Genomic DNA, 21,118 nt, shown 5'->3' on the forward strand with positions numbered 1-21,118 from the left:
AGTGGCAGTCAGTCTTACACCAACTTTTCTTGTCACAGCCTTCTCATCATTTTTCCATTGAAAGTGAATGCTCTGATTTGGCCACCTCTCTCCATAACTTTCACCTAAGCAATTTACTAAGAATTATAAAATAAATAAATAAATAAAATTGAGGGGTCATGACCCCTTCTAGCCTCCAAAGAATTCTAGCTCTGACGTCCCAAGTGCTCCCAATAGCTATAAACATACATTAAAAGAGAAGAAAATGAAAGGATAAGGACATTGGATTTCCAGATTTTTTTAGGTTTGAAAATAGAGTTAGAGGTGGGTCTATGGCGTCCAACATATATATTCTGGATTCTCCATTATGAAGAAAAAAAAATAAATAAAAAGGAAAATTAGAGGAAGCCAATAAGTGACCTGTGATGGCTTTTTCATTAGGGGGAGTGGGGGTCGCTCGCATATAGTATTCCCCCTTGTTGACGGTTGGAAAGCATTCTTCTAAATTGACATTACATGTAACAGCCAATATCTTGCTCGGCTTGAATTTATCATTATCTTGCATTGAATCCTCTTTAAAATGCTCAGATTGTCAAGAAAACTATATTTTTTTTAAAATAATCAAATTCCCATTTTCTAGAGACAATCATTTATTTATTTATTTCATTTGTAAATTAATTAATCTAGTCAAATTGAGTAGACAAAACCATTTGAGTAACGTTTCCATTTAATCAAGCCACCGAAATTTGTGTTGTAGACGGGGAAGCAAGAGGAGTTCCAACGGGGAACTTCAATTTAGAGTGATAGAAAGAACTTAAGCAACAAATGCAATATTGATGAAAAAAGCAATAAGCCCTCGAATTTAAATCTCAAGGTAATTTAAAAAATAATAATAATAATTCATACTTACAATCAATTTCATTTATTTTGAAGGATCTTAAAATATTTTTTTTATACTAATTTAATATATTTAAAATAAAAAAATCTAAAACACTTTTTACTCCAACGAATTATGATTAAAGAGAAATTTGAATTCCATCCTTATCGAATAGACTAACTCAATTGATTCTAAAACGATAAAATTGAATTTCATCCTTATCGAATAGACTAACTCAACTGAGTCTAAAACGATAAGTATAATTAATCTTTATCATCCATGAATTTGAGATATTCAAAAATCATTAGCATTATATTATTGACCAAATTAAAACCATTACCTTGTTGGTGCTGATATGAGAGAATGTGGTTGATTTTTTTCTACTGTGCTACCGTTAGGGACAATAAAATCTTTGGATTATCAGCCAAAGATATATATGCGCAGCCCTAGCAAATGATAAAGAGATGCCATATCTATTGAAAGCTCCTCTTCACCTGCATCTCAACTATTTTTTCTCTCCCCTCATTAGATCCTCTTTTATTTTATTTTATTTTTCTTCTTCCTTTTCGGTGTTTTGAAGGATTAGTGTATTGAAATTTTAAAGTTCGAAGTTGATGGAAAAAGAATCTCTCACTGTGAAAACATACTATAGTTATATTTCAAATTTTGTCAACTTTGTAATATTTTTATAAATAAAAATGGTCTAGCTATGGATATTGACATTATGACAATAATACCCTAATTGGCATGCCTTGTTCTTCATTATGATGCATTAGACCTTGTAATCATTCTTGTTTTTATCCATAATTTCTTAGGTTGATTGTTGTTGTTGTTCATAGTTAACAAAGAAATATACTAGGTAGCCCAAGTTAGTGCGTTCTCGTGATAAATTATGATTAGAAAATAAATTAATTAATTTTGTAATAGAGATGGAATAAAATAAAAATATTCAATAAACGAGGTGTGAATATTTAAAGCTGAGAGAGGGATTTGCATATATTCTTTTGTGATTGTTGTCCAATGAGAATCGAAGTGTTAGCTACAAAGATGACAATGAATAGGATGTGGACACCTAGTTGATGATCATACTAAGTGTCATCTACACACTCATTGGATAACTAGAAACTAGAAACATTAATTTGATCTTGATTTGATTATCTCAAAGATAAATCAAAGTTTAAAGTACTAATCTTTGATTACTTTGTCACATGTAATGATGATAATTTGTAGGTGCAGCTTCTCGATATATCCTAAAAAAAACATTGTTATTACACTCTTTCATTAATGTTATCAATTTTCGCATTATTTCCTAAAAATAATCATTTTAATTTTAATTTTTATTGTTAAATTTATTCAGATTTAATTCATCCGAAAATTAATTCAAGTGAGAAAAATGACTAATACACTTATAAGAGCTAAAAGGCACATCACACCTAGAATTTTACTATAACATAAAATATTAGAAATCCAACATCGATGAGAAGACTTGATATCATGTTAAATTTGAATCATGTCTAACTTATCTTATAATTAATTAAAAGGAATGGATGCTTAAAACTTTTATAAGGAACATATCACCTCTATTCCGAATTGATATATCGATGAATTAAAAATAAGAAATAATTACTTATTAATTCAAATTTTTTACTAATTAAGTTTTTATGAAACATATATATCAATATTTATGGATCATACATTTCATTACATTGCCAATATCTATGTTAATCGAAGCCAGACTCTTACTTTTTACTACAGCAATAAAAAAATAATGGTATATGTGGATTTTTCTAAGCGTTTTCTTGTATGGTCATAATTTTTTTAATGAATTTATCTATTTAATAAATAAATAGTAATTTTATTTATCAGTATAGATAGATTCAACACACTTTCTCACACTCAAAATTTCACGAAAGTATTAAATATTTAAGAGAGGTCTAATATCAATAGAAATATTTTAATATTATGTTAAATTGGAGTCATGTCTAACTCATTTTAAAAACTAATTCAATAAAACAAATATTTAAAATTTTATAAAAAATATACGGTGTTTATCTAAAATCGATATGAGATTTATTCTCTATTTTAATTATCTCTTTTATGTCAGCAATTTGCATGATTGGATTGCACCAAGCTTGACATCAAACTCCATTGGTCACCTAATCATGCAATGGAGGGAATGTTAGAACTCGCAGGACTGATCAATTTGCCAACTTGATTTGTTGAAGCCTATTGCCACCAACAACATTACATTAAAAAATTAATAATAATAATAATAAAATTATTAGGTAAAAATTTTTTTTCTTAATTAAAAATTTCAAAATTAAATTTTGATACGGAATATCTTTAAAAATTTAATGCACAGTTGAATATAAATTTAAATTAATTAAATTAATAGATTTTGAAAAACGGATTAAAATTTATATATTAAAAAAAATTATCTAGGTTGCATAATTTTTCTTTTGACTAGTTGTCATTATTGATATGACATTTTATGGGCCATTTTTTTCAAAGTTCTGTTTCTTAGTAAGATCAGTCTTTTTGTTGCGTTAGTGCTTCTTAATTAATGACATTCTTACTTAAATCCATCTTCTTTTATTTATGTTAGAATAATACCAAATTTATTATTGTCTTACTCGGGCCATTAGGTCATGCCAACTTAATTCATATATCTATGTTTCAATTATCTTAATTATTATGTCTTTACTTTCTGTTGAATTAAAAATAATGTGATTTACACAATAAAAAAAAATGCATTTTTGAATATTTTAATTAGTTGTGGATTAAATCACTATAAAAAAAAAAAGAAAAATTTCAGAGTTTTGTTATACAATCGGGGATGCGTAATCAATAAATATAAAATCATATTTTTTTTATGAAATTTATTTTTTTAATTAAAAGAATCAAATTCTATTTTGAATTTTTATTTTATTTTTCAGAAGACGGGATAGTGATGGCAGTCAAAATCAGCTGCTCTTATTTTCCCACTCCAACGTTTGATTGTAATATGGATGAGAGCGACTAATTACTTGTAGAGGTTGATGTTTAAATTAAGAGGATATAGCAGCTGGATCACAATTACTGCAGTGTGTGAATTTTTTTTTATCTTCTCTCATTTTGTTTTACTTTATTTTGTTAATTTCTTCTCTTATTTTCTGTTTTTTTTTTTTTTTTCTCTTTTTTCATTTTACTTATTTTCTTATATTTCTTTCTATATTTTCTCTCATTTCTGGTTTTTTTTCATCTCTCACTTCTCGTGCTTTTCTCATATTTTCTTTCATTGTTTTTAAAATATCTCTCAATCTTTTAAACGAATTACCAAGCACTATCCTAGATGAAGTAACCGTTACGTGCCATAAAATTTCCTATTCAAGGCCTTCTGATTTATACATTGGACAAATGTAATATTCCACAAAATGGACCAATGCAATTATGTAAATTTAAAAATATAATAATTATTATTTAAAATTAATGTTACGTCTCCAAACTACAAAACAACGATATATGTTCTTAAATATATTGAATAATCATGCTATGCTATTTTTTTTTTAAATGGATTGGAAAAATAAGACTTTAGATCCTTAAGATTTACTAAAATACATTTACCACTAAACTAAGTGTGTGAGTGCATGCCACTTTAAATTCAATATATTATATCATTCAATTTTGCTCATAAATTTTTAATAAAAAAATATATTCCATTAGAACTTCTCAACAAAAAATTTCATTAGAAGTATTTGAAAATGTAATTAATTTTATTAAATAATAATTTTTATATTATAATTTTTGATATATTTTTTATTTATATTGTTTTAATTATACTTAAAACTAAAAAGAAAAATTTATATTAATAAATATCAAATTTTACAATATTAAGTATAAACTAATCTCTTAGTTACCCACATTTGATGTTTGATAATAATATATATATATATATATTTTATTCAAAAACTTAATATACTAATAAGTGTATTTAAAATTTTTTTGAAAAATTTCAAATTCTATTTTCTCGATCATATAATCGAGAGATTATTTATCTCTCACCGACTAAGATTCATAGTGTAATAGTCCTTTACTTGATTTCAACTTTCACCGCTGAGTATAGCAAAGCGTAGAAATTCCTTTTAGCATGTGAATAAAGAAAAAATAGGTTACAATATAGAGATAAATAGAGAAAAGATTGAGACAAAAAATAATAAAAAGAGAGATAAATAAAGCAAGAGGTGTATTATTGTGCATAGAAAGGAGGAAAAATTAATAAAAAAATATGGAAGAATGGAGAGAAAAAAGAGACAAAATTTACTATTACATATATTCCCAATAAATACATGATTTTAAATTATTTATCACAAATAAAAATAAAAGAGTATTTTTCTAGATAATTTATTATGATTTTTAGGTCATCTATTAACTAATTTAATATTAGAAGGGATATATATTGAAAAGCATAGTTAAAAAGTTATAGTAGAAATGAAAATTTAAGTAGGATAGTTGAAACTAGCTGAGTGCTAAGTGCCTCAAAATTGAAAGACAATATTACAGGGGATGTTGACGAGTGATTAATGATATATATGTTTTTGCTTTTTATTCATCAAATCATATGAAATATGCTTGTATATTAATATTATATTTATTTTAAAAAATAATTTATACGAAAATTATTATTAATAAATTTATATATAGATATTTTATTAAAGGTAATTTATAAAAAAATAAGTTATTTTCTTTAAAATGATTTAATTTTTTATTTGATAAAAAAATATATTTTGTGATTAAATTTTTTAAATGTTCTAAATGTTTTAAATATAGAAAATAATTTTTTAAAGTGTAAATTAAAAATAGATTGAAAGATTCAAAATTAGACATTTGAAAATTTTTTTTGTATATTCTGAAAATTAAACTAATTATTTAGATAATTCATTTATTTATAGAAAATATTTTTTAACGAAATAATTTATTTTTTATTATTTAATTTTAATTCAAAAAATAAAATTTATTAATAAATTTATATATATAAATTTTAATAAAAATATTAAGAGATAAAAAATTAAAGAGAAAATAATTTTTTATTAAAAAATATTTTTTATTTATTAAAATTTTTAAATGTTTATATTTTTTAAAAATAAACGGAACGAATAGAATTTTAAATTAATTTATAAAAATTTATTATCGCAATTGAAATTTGTTTTGAAAATAATTATGTACTGGAATTGAGGATAAACATTTAAACATTGAGACCCCACATACGAAGTTTTAATAATTTTTGTTTCAGTCACTGTAATTTTTAAAGGGAAATTCTTAAAATGAAATAGAAAATAAAGGAAAAGGAAAAATCACAGCAATTTCTTGAGTCCCTCGAAAGCATAAAACTCAAGCAGACACAAAGGCCAGATGGCTCCTCCTAATAGTTAGTAACGCCTCTGTCCCTCACACTTGCTCCTCTCTCACATGCATCCATTTGCCCATTTATAACCCATCATCCTTCACCACCTTCTCTATCCCAATTTCTTCTCTTCATCTCTATCTCTTCTATCTGCTCTGTTTCTTCAACTTCTTTCTTTCTTTCCTTCTTTCTTTCTTGTTTGTGAGAAAATATCAGAGACATGGTGGTTCTGTCACAGACAGCATTAGACCATTACTCTGCAATCAAAACATGCAAGCCTACAGGCTTGTTCTCTGGGATTCCTGTCATAAACCTCACAGACCCTGATGCCAAGACTCTCATAGTTGAGGCTTGTCAGGAGTTTGGCTTCTTCAAGTTGGTTAATCATGGAGTCCCATTTGAGTTCATGACCAGATTAGAAGCTCTGGCTATCAACTTCTTCAACCTTCCTCAGTCTGAGAAAGATAAGGTTGGCCCTCCTGACCCTTTTGGTTATGGCAACAAGAGAATTGGTCCTAATGGTGATGTTGGTTGGATTGAATATCTCCTCCTCAATACCAATCCTCAAATCACTTCCCACAAGACTCTCTCCATTTTCCAGGAAAACCCACAAATTTTCCGGTAAAATTTTCAACACAAGACGCTTTCATTTCTCCTCCTCCCTGCGGTTTCCTCTGTCTCTCATTGAAACAGAGGATCAGATGAATAAATGAATAACATTATTAATATATTCTTCTTGTGTTAATGTATTTTAGCTCTGCTGTGGAAGATTATATATTGGCAGTAAAGAGAATGGCCTATGAAGTACTGGAATTGATTGCTGATGGACTGGGGATTGAGCCAAGGAATGTGCTGAGTAAGCTGCTGAGTGATGAGAAGAGTGACTCGTGCTTCAGGCTAAACTATTATCCGCCATGCCCAGAGCTGCAAGCATTGAGCGGTAGAAATTTGATTGGGTTTGGGGAGCACACAGACCCACAGATAATTTCTGTCTTAAGATCTAACAACACAACTGGCCTGCAAATCTGTCTGAGAGATGGGACTTGGGTTTCAGTCCCACCTGATCAGACCTCCTTTTTTATCAATGTTGGTGATGCCTTGCAGGTGCAGTTTATTTTATTTTTATATATATAATTTATTAAAAATAACCTTTTTTTCTAGGGAAAAAAAGTTGCAGCTAAGTTTGTTATTTGTAATTATCGATCTCTCTCTTGCATATTGAACATAAAAACCTATCCTATAGTAAAAATAAATAATTCTATATTGGCCTCATATCTAGTTTTTACTCGAAAAAGTTTTTTTTTTTGGGTTGAAAAGTACTGGTCACTTGTTAAATTTCTTGTTTTGTTGAATTTTGCATATGGGGGTTGTAAAATATGCAGGTAATGACCAACGGAAGGTTTAAGAGTGTGAAGCACAGAGTTCTAGCTGACACAATGAAATCAAGAATTTCAATGATCTATTTTGGTGGTCCACCTCTGAGTGAAAAGATTGCAGCTTTGCCATCTCTACTGGCAGAAGGAGAAGAAAGCTTGTATGAGCAGTTCACATGGTGTGAATACAAAAACTCAGCATACAAGTCAAGGTTGGCTGATTACAGGCTTGGGCTTTTTGAAAAAAAACTGCAGTCCATTTTAGCTAATGTTTAGGATCTTGTCAAAGCTCAAAAAGGGGTTCACTCAAATTCCCATAGATGGAAAGGCACATAGGTTGTTTTTTTTTTTGTTTTTTTTTTTTTTTTACTTTTGTGGAATTTTTTTTAAAATTTTCTGTTTCTGTTTAAATATGTAACAGCAATCTCTACTATTAATGCTAGTTATCGCCATGTCATCATGTATACACCGCCATCCAAACTGCTTGTGTCACAGTTCTCTTCAGGACCCTCAACTTTTATTTTTTTGCCTTTTTATCCAAAACTAATGAGTAATAACTTTTACCAGATTGAAAGAGGAAGAGGGGAGAGGGCTTCCCCACTTCTCAGATAATTGTGGCAAGCAAAACTCCCATCTCTGGTCAGATTTCCAATTGCTATCACTTTTTCTAGTTTTCGTTTCTTCATTGGTTTCACAAATATCACCATCACATCAATACCATGAATCAGAAAAGTTTTTGTATAGATTGGTATTTGACACAATAATGCTACTCTCATAAAAATAAACCCAATTGGCCCACCTCTGCACACAACCTTTGCTTCAATTATTAGCTTTTCTATGATTCATAAAAGTTGTTATTGTACCTATTTCTATGCTTCATTAATTAGCTTGTCATAAAAAAATTATGCAAAAATTAATCCACAACTGAAAAGATATATGTCAATCTGAGCTTCAACTTCAAAACCATCATGGAAAAAAAAATTGAAAATGAGAAGACAAAAAGACTAAATGCTTTCAGTTGTAAGCAAGTGTTTGGACTAGAATTTTTTTCAAAATTTACACTATTATTATTCATGGTTTTTAAGGGAGGAGTCCCTACTGCCCCCACTCAAAATGAGGTGGCTCACAAGATTCTGATATAGAAAGGTACACTTGAGAGAGTCAAGTCACATTCTTAAGGAGTTTGTATTTGTATTGACCATCCAAGTGCACTTCACTATCTCAGTCACATCCCCTTTTTCTGACTCAGCATTTCATCAACCATTAATTATCACATTCATAGGGATCAATTATAATCTGTCACTCTACAAAATTGCCTATTTATTGATTATATATTCACAGCAGTATTTCTAAAAAATTTTCTTTGAATTGGTCTCTCGGGGCAATTATCTATATTGATAGGCATTTGGGTTAAAGGGTCACATTCAAATTAAGGACCACACCCAAAAAAAAGTAAAAATAAAAAATAAAAATTGTGGTCACAGCTCACAGGCATGCTTGCTTGCAATTCAATGAAGTGACGTGTATAGCGAGAGAAACACATTCAAAGTTTGAACCAAACTGGCATGTTTAGCAACATCTTCTGGCTGAATATAAGTTTCAAAGAGAGAAGTTGCTAAATCCACATCCACACACTCACCTTTTCAAGAGAAACAAAAGAAACAGCGATGTAAAGTCTTTGAATCCTTATAAGGAAAAACCATTTCACCACTGGCTACAGCCAGGCAGAGCTTCAGATTCCTCCAATTTCTTTAAAGGCAATGTTGACATTGCAAGTTTAGTATGTTCCGCATGGAATGAACGGATCTCCCCGAAAGAAAAAGTGAGGTTTTTAGAGGTTTTAAAGCCGCTCTATTGAAAAGTATTCGTCCAATTATGCTATGCAGAGGCATGATGGGATATTGAAGTGGCAAAGGATATTTGAAGGCATAATTGGTAATACAATAGAAAAGGAATAAAACCAAGGGGAAAAAAATAAAATAAAGGCAAACTTATCCACTAGGTTCCCCTTTAAGAAAGAATATTACTGCATGGGTACGACTTCAGGTCCCAAAGTAGAATAGAATATTCTGTAGATGAGAGATATTTGAGAGACATTCACCCAACAATAATAATCCAGTGTTGCCTTGCCCCTGCCCACCCGCACCTTCTGCTCCGGCTTCTACTCCCTACAGCCAATTCAATCAGATTATAATTAACAGACTGATCATCAACAAGTATGATTCTTTTTTACTTCGATTTCAATTTGAAGGAACTACAAATTTACTTCGATATGAATTAATATAATTATGCTGAATTGCGCATCAAATTACTAATCATAAAAATTTTAATTAATTTAAATTTAATTTTAACTTCCATAAAAATATAAATTCCTTTAGCGGATACCAGTTGTATCCAATAATTCTGATATATATTTGCCTTTATGCGAGAACCTAAGAAAGTTCTTTCCTTATTTCGTCACAGCAGCCAGCAGCACTAACCCAAAAGGCGTACAAAAGAAGTTTCAGCAGAAATTCCATCAAAAAACCTGTCAAATCTGCTAATATATTTACTATAATCACTGTATATATGCTACTATTGATTATAATAAAACTCACATTAAAATTGCCTCAATCAATTGTTATAATAAAAATGTTTACATAAGATCATCATATTTTAAAATTTTCTCATCAAACCCAAATGCAAAATCCTTATGGCAGATATGTAAGGCTGTGGGAGGATTTGGTTTCTTCGAAGTGATAAACCATGGTGTTTCCATTGGAACCCATGGCAAATTATTGGAATCCGAGAAAAATGAAGAACAAGCATTCAGTTATATGGACACAGATTCAACGAAAGGAAAGGATGCCCTGAGTAAGCTTTATCAGAAAACTAAAGTGAATGATTGACTTTTAGGATAAATCACCATTTATGTACGGTATCCAGCTCAAGAAATATCAAAAGATTAAAATGCAATTGGCTTTGATGAGCACTTATAATCTCTTTTTTAAAATCTAAAACAGCTTTAGGACTGGAAATTTACGGATTTTGGGTCACACTAAATCTGATCCTAGTGCATTTTTCATCATTGAATATGGTTCGAACGTGAGAATGATTTTAATATCAATGAGGTTTATAATATTATATTTTCATATTTAATTTGCTGTTTCTATCAAATTTTTCTTGTTTATTTCATGCTTGGAAAGAATTCAAGTTTTTTTTGGGGTGCAGGTAATGAGCAACGAACTATTTAAGACTCTGAAGCACAGGGTTAATGCTAAAGTACGGTTCAAAATCTAGGGTTCAAAGATATTCTTGGGGGCCACCATTGAGTGAGAAGATTGCACCTTTGCCACATTAATGGAAGAAAAAAAACAAAATTTTTGCATTTGGATCTACACTCAGCAGAAATCAATTTTTAAAATTATATTCATTTCTTTTATACATGTGTGTATGATAATATTCGTTAACTAAAAAGTATATTAATTTAATAGGTATAAAAAAAAATTGAGATGCTACTAATTAACTATTTAATGAAAATTAAAAAATATTCTTTGTATTTATAATATTTATATATATTTTAAATATTAATTTTAACTGAACAATATGACCTTTTAGTGATGGATAGAAGAGATAGATAGGTCATCGAATCTTATAAAATTTTAATTTTTAAATGAGAGTATATTAAATGTGAACTTATTTATAACATGCTACTACATTAGCCCCTTTATTCTTAAAAAAAAGTTTAGGAAGTTTTTTTATTATTATTATTTGTCTAACTAAAACAATTAATGGTTTAAAATTTAATAAGTTACAATTATATTTGTATTTAATTTTAATTAAATTATAATTAATTTAAACTTATTAAATATATAATTTACTTCACCTAATTGTAAATAGTGTATTAAAATAAATATTCTATTTCTCTATTTTAAATATAAATATTGAATTCAACTTTTTTTTTTTGAAATTAGAAATTGAGAGTCGAAAAATAGAACCTAATACTTTTCAAATTTACTTAAATACACTTATCACCAGATTAAATCTATAAGTGTATATTAAATTCAACTTTTAAATATAAATATTGTGTTGGTCAGGGGTTCGCTCCTTTATTTTCCTTCTTAGACAAGCATTAATATGTAATGCCAAATAACATTAATTCCTGCCAACCAAATATCGTCACTGCTTGGCAATAGTTAGACAGACGTAAGTTGAGAAAAACATGGGTGGTAGTAATATTGGAATGAAAAATAATGGGAAATGAACATGTTAGGGTATAGATAAAAAGAAAGTGTCAATGAGGTAGGGTGCAGCTCCTGTGCCTCAAGGTCATTTTGATGTAAGTTTTTTTTTGTCTTTGCTTTGCAAGTGTTGTACATCCAATTTTGTATGTTAGTTGGGAAGCAGCCATTTAGACAGGATTGACCTTGATTTTTGTTTTGCCATACATTCTAATTAATTCCCAATAGAAAGGACTTGCAACTCCTTAATTATAGGTGAATGAATTTAGATTAAGACTAAGAAAAATGGGTTTTAGCCATTGATTATATAGATATGTGTCTACTGAAAAGAGAAAAAAAATTCATCCATTTCTATTAATAGTAAAAAATTAGCATTTATATATAGTGTTTTTTTTTTTATTATTTTACTCGTAACTTTACAATTTTATGATTAAACTCACCCTATTATGTTAACTCTTGCACTTAATCACCATGTAGCTCAAATTGCTAACTCTACTGTCCAGCAGCCATCAATATAGATCCGAGCAATGCTATTGTTTAGAGATGATAATGAATAAGATATTTTTAGCATCTAATTCGACTTAAACTTTTTTTAAATGAAATATCTGATCAAACCAATGCTATTATTTAGGAACGGTAATGAATCAGTTATAATCGAATTTAGAACGAATTTGAATTTAAAAAAAAAATAACGGTTGCAGATTCAAATTGAATTTAAATTTTATATACAGATATCAACTATTCAAATTTATTTATATAAATAATTAATTTAATATAAAAATATATTTTATAATAATATTTATAAATTTATTTATATATTTTTATTTAAAAAATTAAAATTTAAATATTTTTGAGAAATATTAAAATTTTTAAATGAAAATTTATTAATAAAAAATATTTTTATATAAATTATTAATTAAAATATATAAAACTAAATGGATTTAGATTTATTTAAATAATAATAATCAGATTTAAAACGAATTTGGACAATTTAAATTAAGTTTTAATCAATTTGAGAACGAATTTATATATTACTAATATAAATTAAATTCAAATTTTAATAGTTTAATTTTCTGAAATACTCAACCAATTTATATCCCAACTATTATCTCTGCAATAATTATTGATTTTGACTAAGAGTATGTCATTTCTGTCGAAGACAAGAGGGAACACTTAAAGAATTTATTTGAAGTACCTGATCTTATCGGATCAAAGCTGTTTGCAGTCCCAGATCTTATCGGATCAACCTTAACCACTGCCACGCGCAAGACATGTTTGAACATAATAGGTTCAAGTTTAGTAGTCTGCTACTCATACATGCTTGCCTGAAATTATGATCCCACTTGTCCCTTGTCAATTTAATTGTGTTAGCTTTAGATCGTACGGATAGAAATCAGCTTTGAGAAGTTTCGTATGGATCAGGAGGCTTTGAAACGAATCATCATTTAATGCATATAGAGATAAAGTCTTGAAGAAAAAAACCAGGCATTGTTAATGGAACATGTAGACAAATTGTTCCTTGCAAGTACGTACTTTTCCAGATTATCTGTAGTATATTTATGTACCCTTTTTAATGGAGACAACTATAAAACATTGAAACATTAAAAATCTTTTAAAGATTATTAAAACCTGGTGATCCTAACATCGAACTTCATAGTCTAAGGTTTTTGTGTTATTATTTTCTTTCTGTTGCGAATTGCTATTCTTACAGTGCAGGTTCCTCTCGAGAAATTATATAGAACTGTTATACCATATAATATTGTTTATATGATATAATAAATTAATAAAAGTAAAATATATAAATAACTAAAATTTAAAAGTGGATTAGTGAAACAAGAATTCTTGAACAGCGAACAATCAGAACTATTTATCACTGCATTAAAAATTTTTTATTAATAAAAGATGTAAATCTATTAAAAAATAAAAAATACATATGTCGGATGAAATGGTGGTTGTTGCTATTTGTTCCAATAATAAATCATTAGTTTAACTGAATAACTCTAAAAATATAATTAATTAATAATTTCTTTTAAAAAAATATTTATAATCACTCTTACATAAACGTTTTACTCTTTACCCTTATTTATTTATCGTATCATGTAAATATTTTATATAATATTAACCAATTCACTCTATAATTCTTTTCCTTTTATTATTGGTGGTATGGGTTAATTATTTTCAATTAACTACGTTATTACTTAATTTTCAAATAGCTAAACTCAAATTTTACTCTTTCAAATTTGAACCAAATATCAATGAGCTTAAATTTAATTTATTTAATAAATAAGTTAAAATGAGTCTGAGTTTTTTTTTTGAGATGGAAATTGGAGATTGAGGGAGTACAACTTGAAACTTCTTAGATTTATTCAGATACATTTACCACGAGTCGAGTTTTTATCAAGTTTAAATTATGGAAAAAATTTATTTTAAAATTAAATAATTTTAGATATATATATATATAAAAGTTAGCGCCCAAACAAAAGGAACTTTTAAATATTAACAACTTGAATATTTACGTGCGTTCTAAGGGTGTAATCAAAGGATAAAAAATTAAATTTTAAAAATTTTAAATTTAGCTTATAAAATTTATGCAGACTTTAAACTTAATTTTTTTATAACATTGAGTTCAATATATCTAATGAGTTAATGGACTCGCAAATTTTAACGAGCTAAATACGGTAAAGTTTAAATTTGTCTTATTTATTAAATCAACTTAAAAATTAAATTCGAATTTAATTTGTTTAAATATCGAATTGAATCTGTTCGATTTTTTATCGAATTAAGTTTCGAATAGCTAAGGGATATATTGATTGATTTACCCTTCTATACCTAAACATCAAATCTATTCCACTAATACAAATGCAGATTAAATTTATAATTAATTTTTTCCCTTAGACAAAAAAAAACAATGAGAGCAAAATCCAAATGAATTCCCTCCATTAATAATTAATGTATTCACATCCATTGTAATAAAATTTTGAATTAATATTCTCCATTCTCCGACTAATTAAATAAAAAATAGAAGCAATGGAAAGGCAAAAACTGGTGACATAATCTGTAGCAGAAAACATGAGCTAGTGGTAGTAGCCTCATGCTACAAAAATAAAAGATGAAGGCTGCACCGTCCATAGACAAAATTATCCATGGCAAGTAACTTCAAAAAGGCATTACATGTGCCTTTAGAATTCTTAAAATTTATAAAAAAAAATTTTTTTTGGTTAACAAAGAGCTAGAATTTATCAAAATTTAATAGTAGGAATAATAATAACAATATTAACCTTCCTTATTACACTCACAGATTTAATTGATAATAAGTATATTTGAGTAAATCTGAGATATTTTAAATTTTACTCTTCATTCCCGATCCCTTTTTTTTAAAAAAAAATATTAACCTTTCTTGTTTTAAAGAAAAATTAATGTCAACTTCATTTGCTAACAACAGTTGCCGACCTAAAATAATAATAAAAATTAAAAATAAAATAAAATATCCATCTCAAATGACAAATCAAATCATCAATGAGAAGAAGTTTCCATGGAAGCAGCCTTAGTTTTCATAAAAGAGAAATCCCATGGGCTTGGGTACTTTGTTATTGGTTGAAAGCTACTTATAGAATTTATTAAAATTATTAAGGAAATTAAACAGGAGAATTGTAATTTTCAAAGGAAAAGATTGGTCTACAGCCGTCTAAGAAACAGGGAATTTGAAGTGCTTTCTATAAAGTCCAACAACACTTGTTAAGCAAGAAAAGAAAAAACTTTTTGACATTCTCGAAGAGGATTAGGTTACTTAGAATCCTCCCATGATTTGGACATTCGACTCTTTGCACAATCAAACCTATGTGACTATGTGTGTACTAATATTGGGTGTCACTCTCATTTTCTACTTTGAATTTGTATTGTCAAGTCTCTTTCGGCTGCTAAGTTCATTGAATTTTCTAAACCCATTTTCGAATCATATGCTATTTTTAACATCTTTAATATTTTAGAAATATTCTTTTCTCCTATAATATTGTTCTAGAATTTTTGCACGTGAATATATATTATTCATTATAAAATATCACTATCTCCTTCCCATAATATCTACCGTTTAAATTTTATATATTTAAATTAATATAACTAATTAATAGTTTTAATTTTTAAAAAGTGCATTTTAAAATACTTTTTAAATAATTATATTTTTTATATATTAATATTAAATAACTTTAAGATTAATAAGAATATATATGTGAAAAATAAAAATTAATATTAGCTTGAAATTATCGAAGTGATGGATAATTTAGCACTAAAGATTTTTCTACAACAACCATTATCGTGGGTGGAGATAGTGAGAAAATGAAATACCATTTTATTTTATATGATACAACAAATATATATATATATATATATATATATATATATATATATATATATATATATATAATTACTTACGTGTATGTAAAAAAAATATTATTTAGTTATTTTATTTTAAAAGTTCATACATTTATTTTTTTAAATATATTTATTAATTTATTAAATTTTATTAATTTATATAAAATTATTTACGTGATTGTATTATATAATTATTCATATAAAAGAGTAAAAATAGAAAGGGCCTTTTATACATAATAAAATAAGAAACAAAAAAGGAGAAGAGACATCACTTTAAAAGTGGGGACGAGGGTGTCTAAAGAAAGAAGAAAAACAGAGGAATGATTAATGACTAAAAATGAAGAAGAAGAAGAAGAAGAGCAAAGTAACAGGATGAAAAAGAGCGACCAAGAAACCAATAATTTGAATGAAATGAGCCAAAATGGTGGATGGAGGCTCAAAAAGCAAAGGGCAGAATTGCTGAGGACCACATTGTTGTTAGGTATCCATCAATAAGAATCAAATGTTGGGTTCAATTTGCCTGCTAATTTGGGCACGTACAAGTGTCTTCTTAACGTACCATTCCCATTTCCATTGGGACCCTTTACTTCTCACTCTTCTCCCTCCTAAGTTTAATCATTATTTCTTCCCACCTTTTCTGACTAAATTATATTTTAATTTTTAAATTTTAATATAATTAATAAATTAATTTATATAATTTTTAAAATTAAAAACTTAAATTTCTTATAATTAATCCATCATTTTTATCATTAAAATTATAAAAATATTTTTATTAACTTTTTTAAAATAGATAAACTACATATTAATCCTTAAATTTTAACATAATTAATAAATCAATCATTATATTTTTAAAATCCAACACTTAAATTTTTATGTATATTTAAATTCTAATATTTTTATTTATTTCTTATAATTAAAAGTATTAAAATATTTTATTATTCCTTTTCAAATTAAAAATATTAAAAATATATAATTTCATCTTTTTTTCTTTATCTATTAAAATTTAAATATTTAATTTTTTTTTCATTTAAAATAACACTTAAATCACCATTATGTTTATTTAAATTATCATATTCAATTAAATTTTAACACTTTTTATTTTTTAATTTATATTCATTAAAATATTTAAGTATTTGATAATTTTAAAATTTTTAAAAAATACTTACGATTTCAGCCATTTTTAATTGGTATCAAATAAATTTCAAATAGATCGTTGATTATTCTATAAAAAATATTTTAGAAAAAAATTATAAATTCAGAAGTTTAACCACCATTAACTTTAAACTAACGTCTATAATAGATAGAAAAATTGTAATTTTGGATAGACTGAGTACAGAGAGATTTAAGAATTCAGTTTTAAAAATACAAAATCTAATATGTTAATTACGTTAAAATTTATAGATTAAAATATAATTTATACAATATAAAATATTTTATAGGATATTTTAGATATTTTAAATATTAAAATTTTTTTTTTTGATTGGTTGACTAATGGAATTATTGATAGAAAAATCTTTTATTTGGACAAACTAATTAAAAAAAATTTAAAAATTTAATTTTAAAAATATAGGAATCGATTTATTAATCATACTAAAATTTAAAGATTAAAGTGTAATTTATTTTTTTATTATGACTATTTTCATTCTTAACTTTAATATATATATATATATATATATAATTTAATATAAAAATTAAGATTTTATATATTATATATTAAAATAATATGTTATTCTGTATTTTGAATGGTCGATCCTTTTGGTTTTGAAACGCTAGTGAACTCTTTTCAATATCTTCTCACTGCTCAAATGAAGTATGATTCATTGGATTATCTTGGCTTCTGTAATGAATGGAAGGTTTCAGGAGTCGTTTATGTTTGGTCATTTGTGCTTTAGTTAAATTTTTTTCTACTTTCGGAACCTTAACAGCCCCTTTCATCGACTTGGTCCGATGCGGCGGAATCAGCTCCTCCCAGCAAGTTAGGATTCTTTGGTGGACCATGGGCTATCGTAATCGGGGGACTTTGGACCTAGGTGTCGGCTTTTTTTTTTTATTATAGCCTGTTGATTTTTCTTTTGGATTTTGAAGCCTCCTTTTATAGCTTGCGGTGTTGTAATTTTGGACCTATTGCTCTTCTAATTAATATTACATTTGCCTTTCGGTAAAAAAAAAAATATATTATATTAAATCAAAATAAAAGATATCAAAATTACATTAGAAAAAAACTAAAATTAGAATGGTGCACAATGGCTGCGAAATATCTCATGAAGGCTAAAAAAATATTCGGTTTGGACTGTATCCGCAAGCCATCTCGAAGGCCCAAGATGTGACAGCTCACCATTTTGCAACCCATGGAATTTTAGAATTTTTGACATGACGAATTGCAATTAGGTCTCTTTTCCAAGCCTGCTATGGACGAGGCCTTGGTGCTTTGGACTGGGCCGGGATTTTGTTCTATATTGGTTGTGAGTGGTGGCGTCTTCAATTCCCAATATGCATGGGTTTAAGTTTCAAGGGTAAATTATTATGAGATATCTGAGTTTTTATGAAATTAGGTAATTTCTCTCAGTTTTATATTTTTATATTTTATAAAATTCAACATTTTAATTTTTTATTAAAAAATTATTAATTATTTATATTATTTAATTCATATAATTTTAATTATATATATTATTTAGTTTTTATAATTTTCAATATTTATATTATTTAATTTTTTTAACTGATATTAAAATAAGTTGATTAATGTTTTCATTCACAAAAAATTAAAGAATTTAATTTTTTAAATTATATATATATATATATATATTTTAATTGAATTATTTTTGAAATAGAGATAATATAGTAAATTTTCTGAAAATACATATTTATAGTAAGTCTCTCAAATTTTAACACGGACGTTAAAATTTTATTGTTGCATAGGAGTTTTAGTCCAGCTTACTTAATATAGTGAATTTTCTGAAAATACATATTTATAGTAAGTCTCTCAAATTTTAACACGGACGTTAAAATTTTGTTGTTGCATAGGAGTTTTAGTCCAGCTTACTTAATATTTGACTGCTAATTTTGAAAATCCAAAATCAACAAGTTTTGAAGATTTAGACTTCATGATCTATATTTAGAAAATATTTTTTTATAGAACTTGGTTTTTTAAAAAATATTTTCTGTAAAATACTTCTGATAAAACAAACAGAGCCGTAATATCTATTGCAACTTCACATATTCCTTAACTATGGAAAGCTTGGTGTGCCAAATATACATTTTTTTTTTCCTAGAAACATAGGAATCAATAGTCTTATAGTTGAGGGTGATAGGGAGAGAATAATTTTGTGCTTTTGTATATCAATTTTTAAATGGAGAACTATGAAAAATACTTTTAACATATTCATATTTAAGATAGATATAAAAAACAACTTTAAGTTTTTTGTTAAAAAAAAAAATCCAGTTTTCCAATTGTTTTTTATTTAAAAATAATTATTTTTCTATAGCCTAAAATGTCATTTTTAAAATTAAAATAAATAATTATTTTTGAAAATTTTTTTATCAAAATAATAAAAATAAAATCATAGTAGTATAAAATAATTTAATAAATTATATTAAATGATTTCTAAAAGTAAAATAAAAGTTTAATATGTTCTATGATTATTTGTTTTTATCTTGAAATACATGAGTAACCATTGAAAAAATTGTTTGAATGTAAATTATTTTCCATTATTAAGAAATAAACGTGTTTGCTATTTTTTTTCATAAAAAATAAAAATCACAATTTTTTTAGAAAATAGAATATGTAAATTGTTGTCAAAGTTAACATAAATTTGATTTTATTTTTTTCTATTTTCACCTAAGTTCCATAATTTCAGTTTCGCTATCTTTTCCATTTTTACCTAAATTTCATAATTTCGATTTCGCTATTTCAGTTATAATAATTTTTTCTTATTAATTACATATTTTTCTATACATGACTTTCCATTATCAGTTATGCTTATGGATAATAAATTATATTTCGCTATATATGACTTTCTATATATTAATCAATAATAAAAATAAAAAATTAATATTCAGCATCGTGGGTCTTTCAAAGCTATATTTTGGCGACTTTTTTTTTATTAATTTATTTAAATTATAGATTAAAAGAATCCAAAATATTTGTTATGTTATTAGAAAAAAAGTTTTGTAACGATTCATTAAACAAAATTAATTATTGTTTCCCACGGATATTACTAAGCTAATGAAAATGTGAATTGGATTTTTCCATTTTTTTTTTTTGACATTCCATAAGGGGGAAAGAAAACAACTCACTGCCCACTTGATTTTGGTCTGGTCATTAAAATCATATATCTCACTTGAAGATGTATATTCAAATTCCATTCTCCCATCCCTATTTAAAATAAAAAGATAAAAATAATTTTAAGTTCTATTTATTTTTCAAAAATAATTTATATTTAAAAATATATTTTTGAATGAAATATTTTATTTTTTATTATTTAATTATATTTTAAAAATTAAAATATATTAATATATATATATATAAAATTTTTAAAATGCCAAAAATATTTATAAATTTTTTTATTAACTAATTCTTTTAATGCTTCAAAAGTTAAAAATATAAAATATATTTTCATAAAAATATTTCCGTAAAATAAATAAATGTAATTAATAAATATGCCCACAAATGACACGCGACCAGAAGATTCCGCCCAGCTCAACCAAATATCCTATTTTTTCACCCGAATCTTTTTTAGTTTTTTATTTTGAGTTTTTTATTTTTATTTTATTTTGAGCGTGAAAAACATTATATGTATTGAAATAAATTTAATTTAAATAAAAATGGGTCCAATAAATAATAAATTAAAAATATTTACACGTGTCAATAAATTAATTATTGGGTAAATTCAATTTTAGAACAACTCAGTGCCCAAATATGATT

At 26.3% G+C, this 21,118-nt stretch overlaps 1 protein-coding gene across 1 annotated transcript; it reads left to right on the forward strand.

The window, feature by feature from the left end:
* Positions 1–6,247: 6,247 nt before the first annotated feature.
* Positions 6,248–8,074, forward strand: LOC110601272 (gibberellin 2-beta-dioxygenase). The gene is made up of 3 exons (XM_021738345.2): positions 6,248–6,857; positions 6,992–7,340; positions 7,619–8,074. Exons 1-3 carry the CDS (start codon positions 6,457–6,459, stop codon positions 7,883–7,885), a joined length of 1,017 nt encoding a protein of 338 aa, XP_021594037.1. The 5' UTR covers positions 6,248–6,456; the 3' UTR covers positions 7,886–8,074.
* The last annotated feature ends 13,044 nt before the right edge of the window (positions 8,075–21,118 follow it).

This window comes from Manihot esculenta, chromosome 15, assembly GCF_001659605.2.
Source record: "Manihot esculenta cultivar AM560-2 chromosome 15, M.esculenta_v8, whole genome shotgun sequence".
NCBI lineage: Eukaryota > Viridiplantae > Streptophyta > Magnoliopsida > Malpighiales > Euphorbiaceae > Manihot > Manihot esculenta.

Excerpts from the sequence above, each read along its gene's own strand:
- LOC110601272 (XM_021738345.2), top strand. The coding sequence starts at position 6,457 with ATGGTGGTTCTGTCACAGACAGCATTAGACCATTACTCTGCAATCAAA. Across the intron at positions 6,858-6,991 it reads GAAAACCCACAAATTTTCCG|CTCTGCTGTGGAAGATTATA; the intron begins GTAAAATTTTCA and ends AATGTATTTTAG. Across the intron at positions 7,341-7,618 it reads ATGTTGGTGATGCCTTGCAG|GTAATGACCAACGGAAGGTT; the intron begins GTGCAGTTTATT and ends TAAAATATGCAG.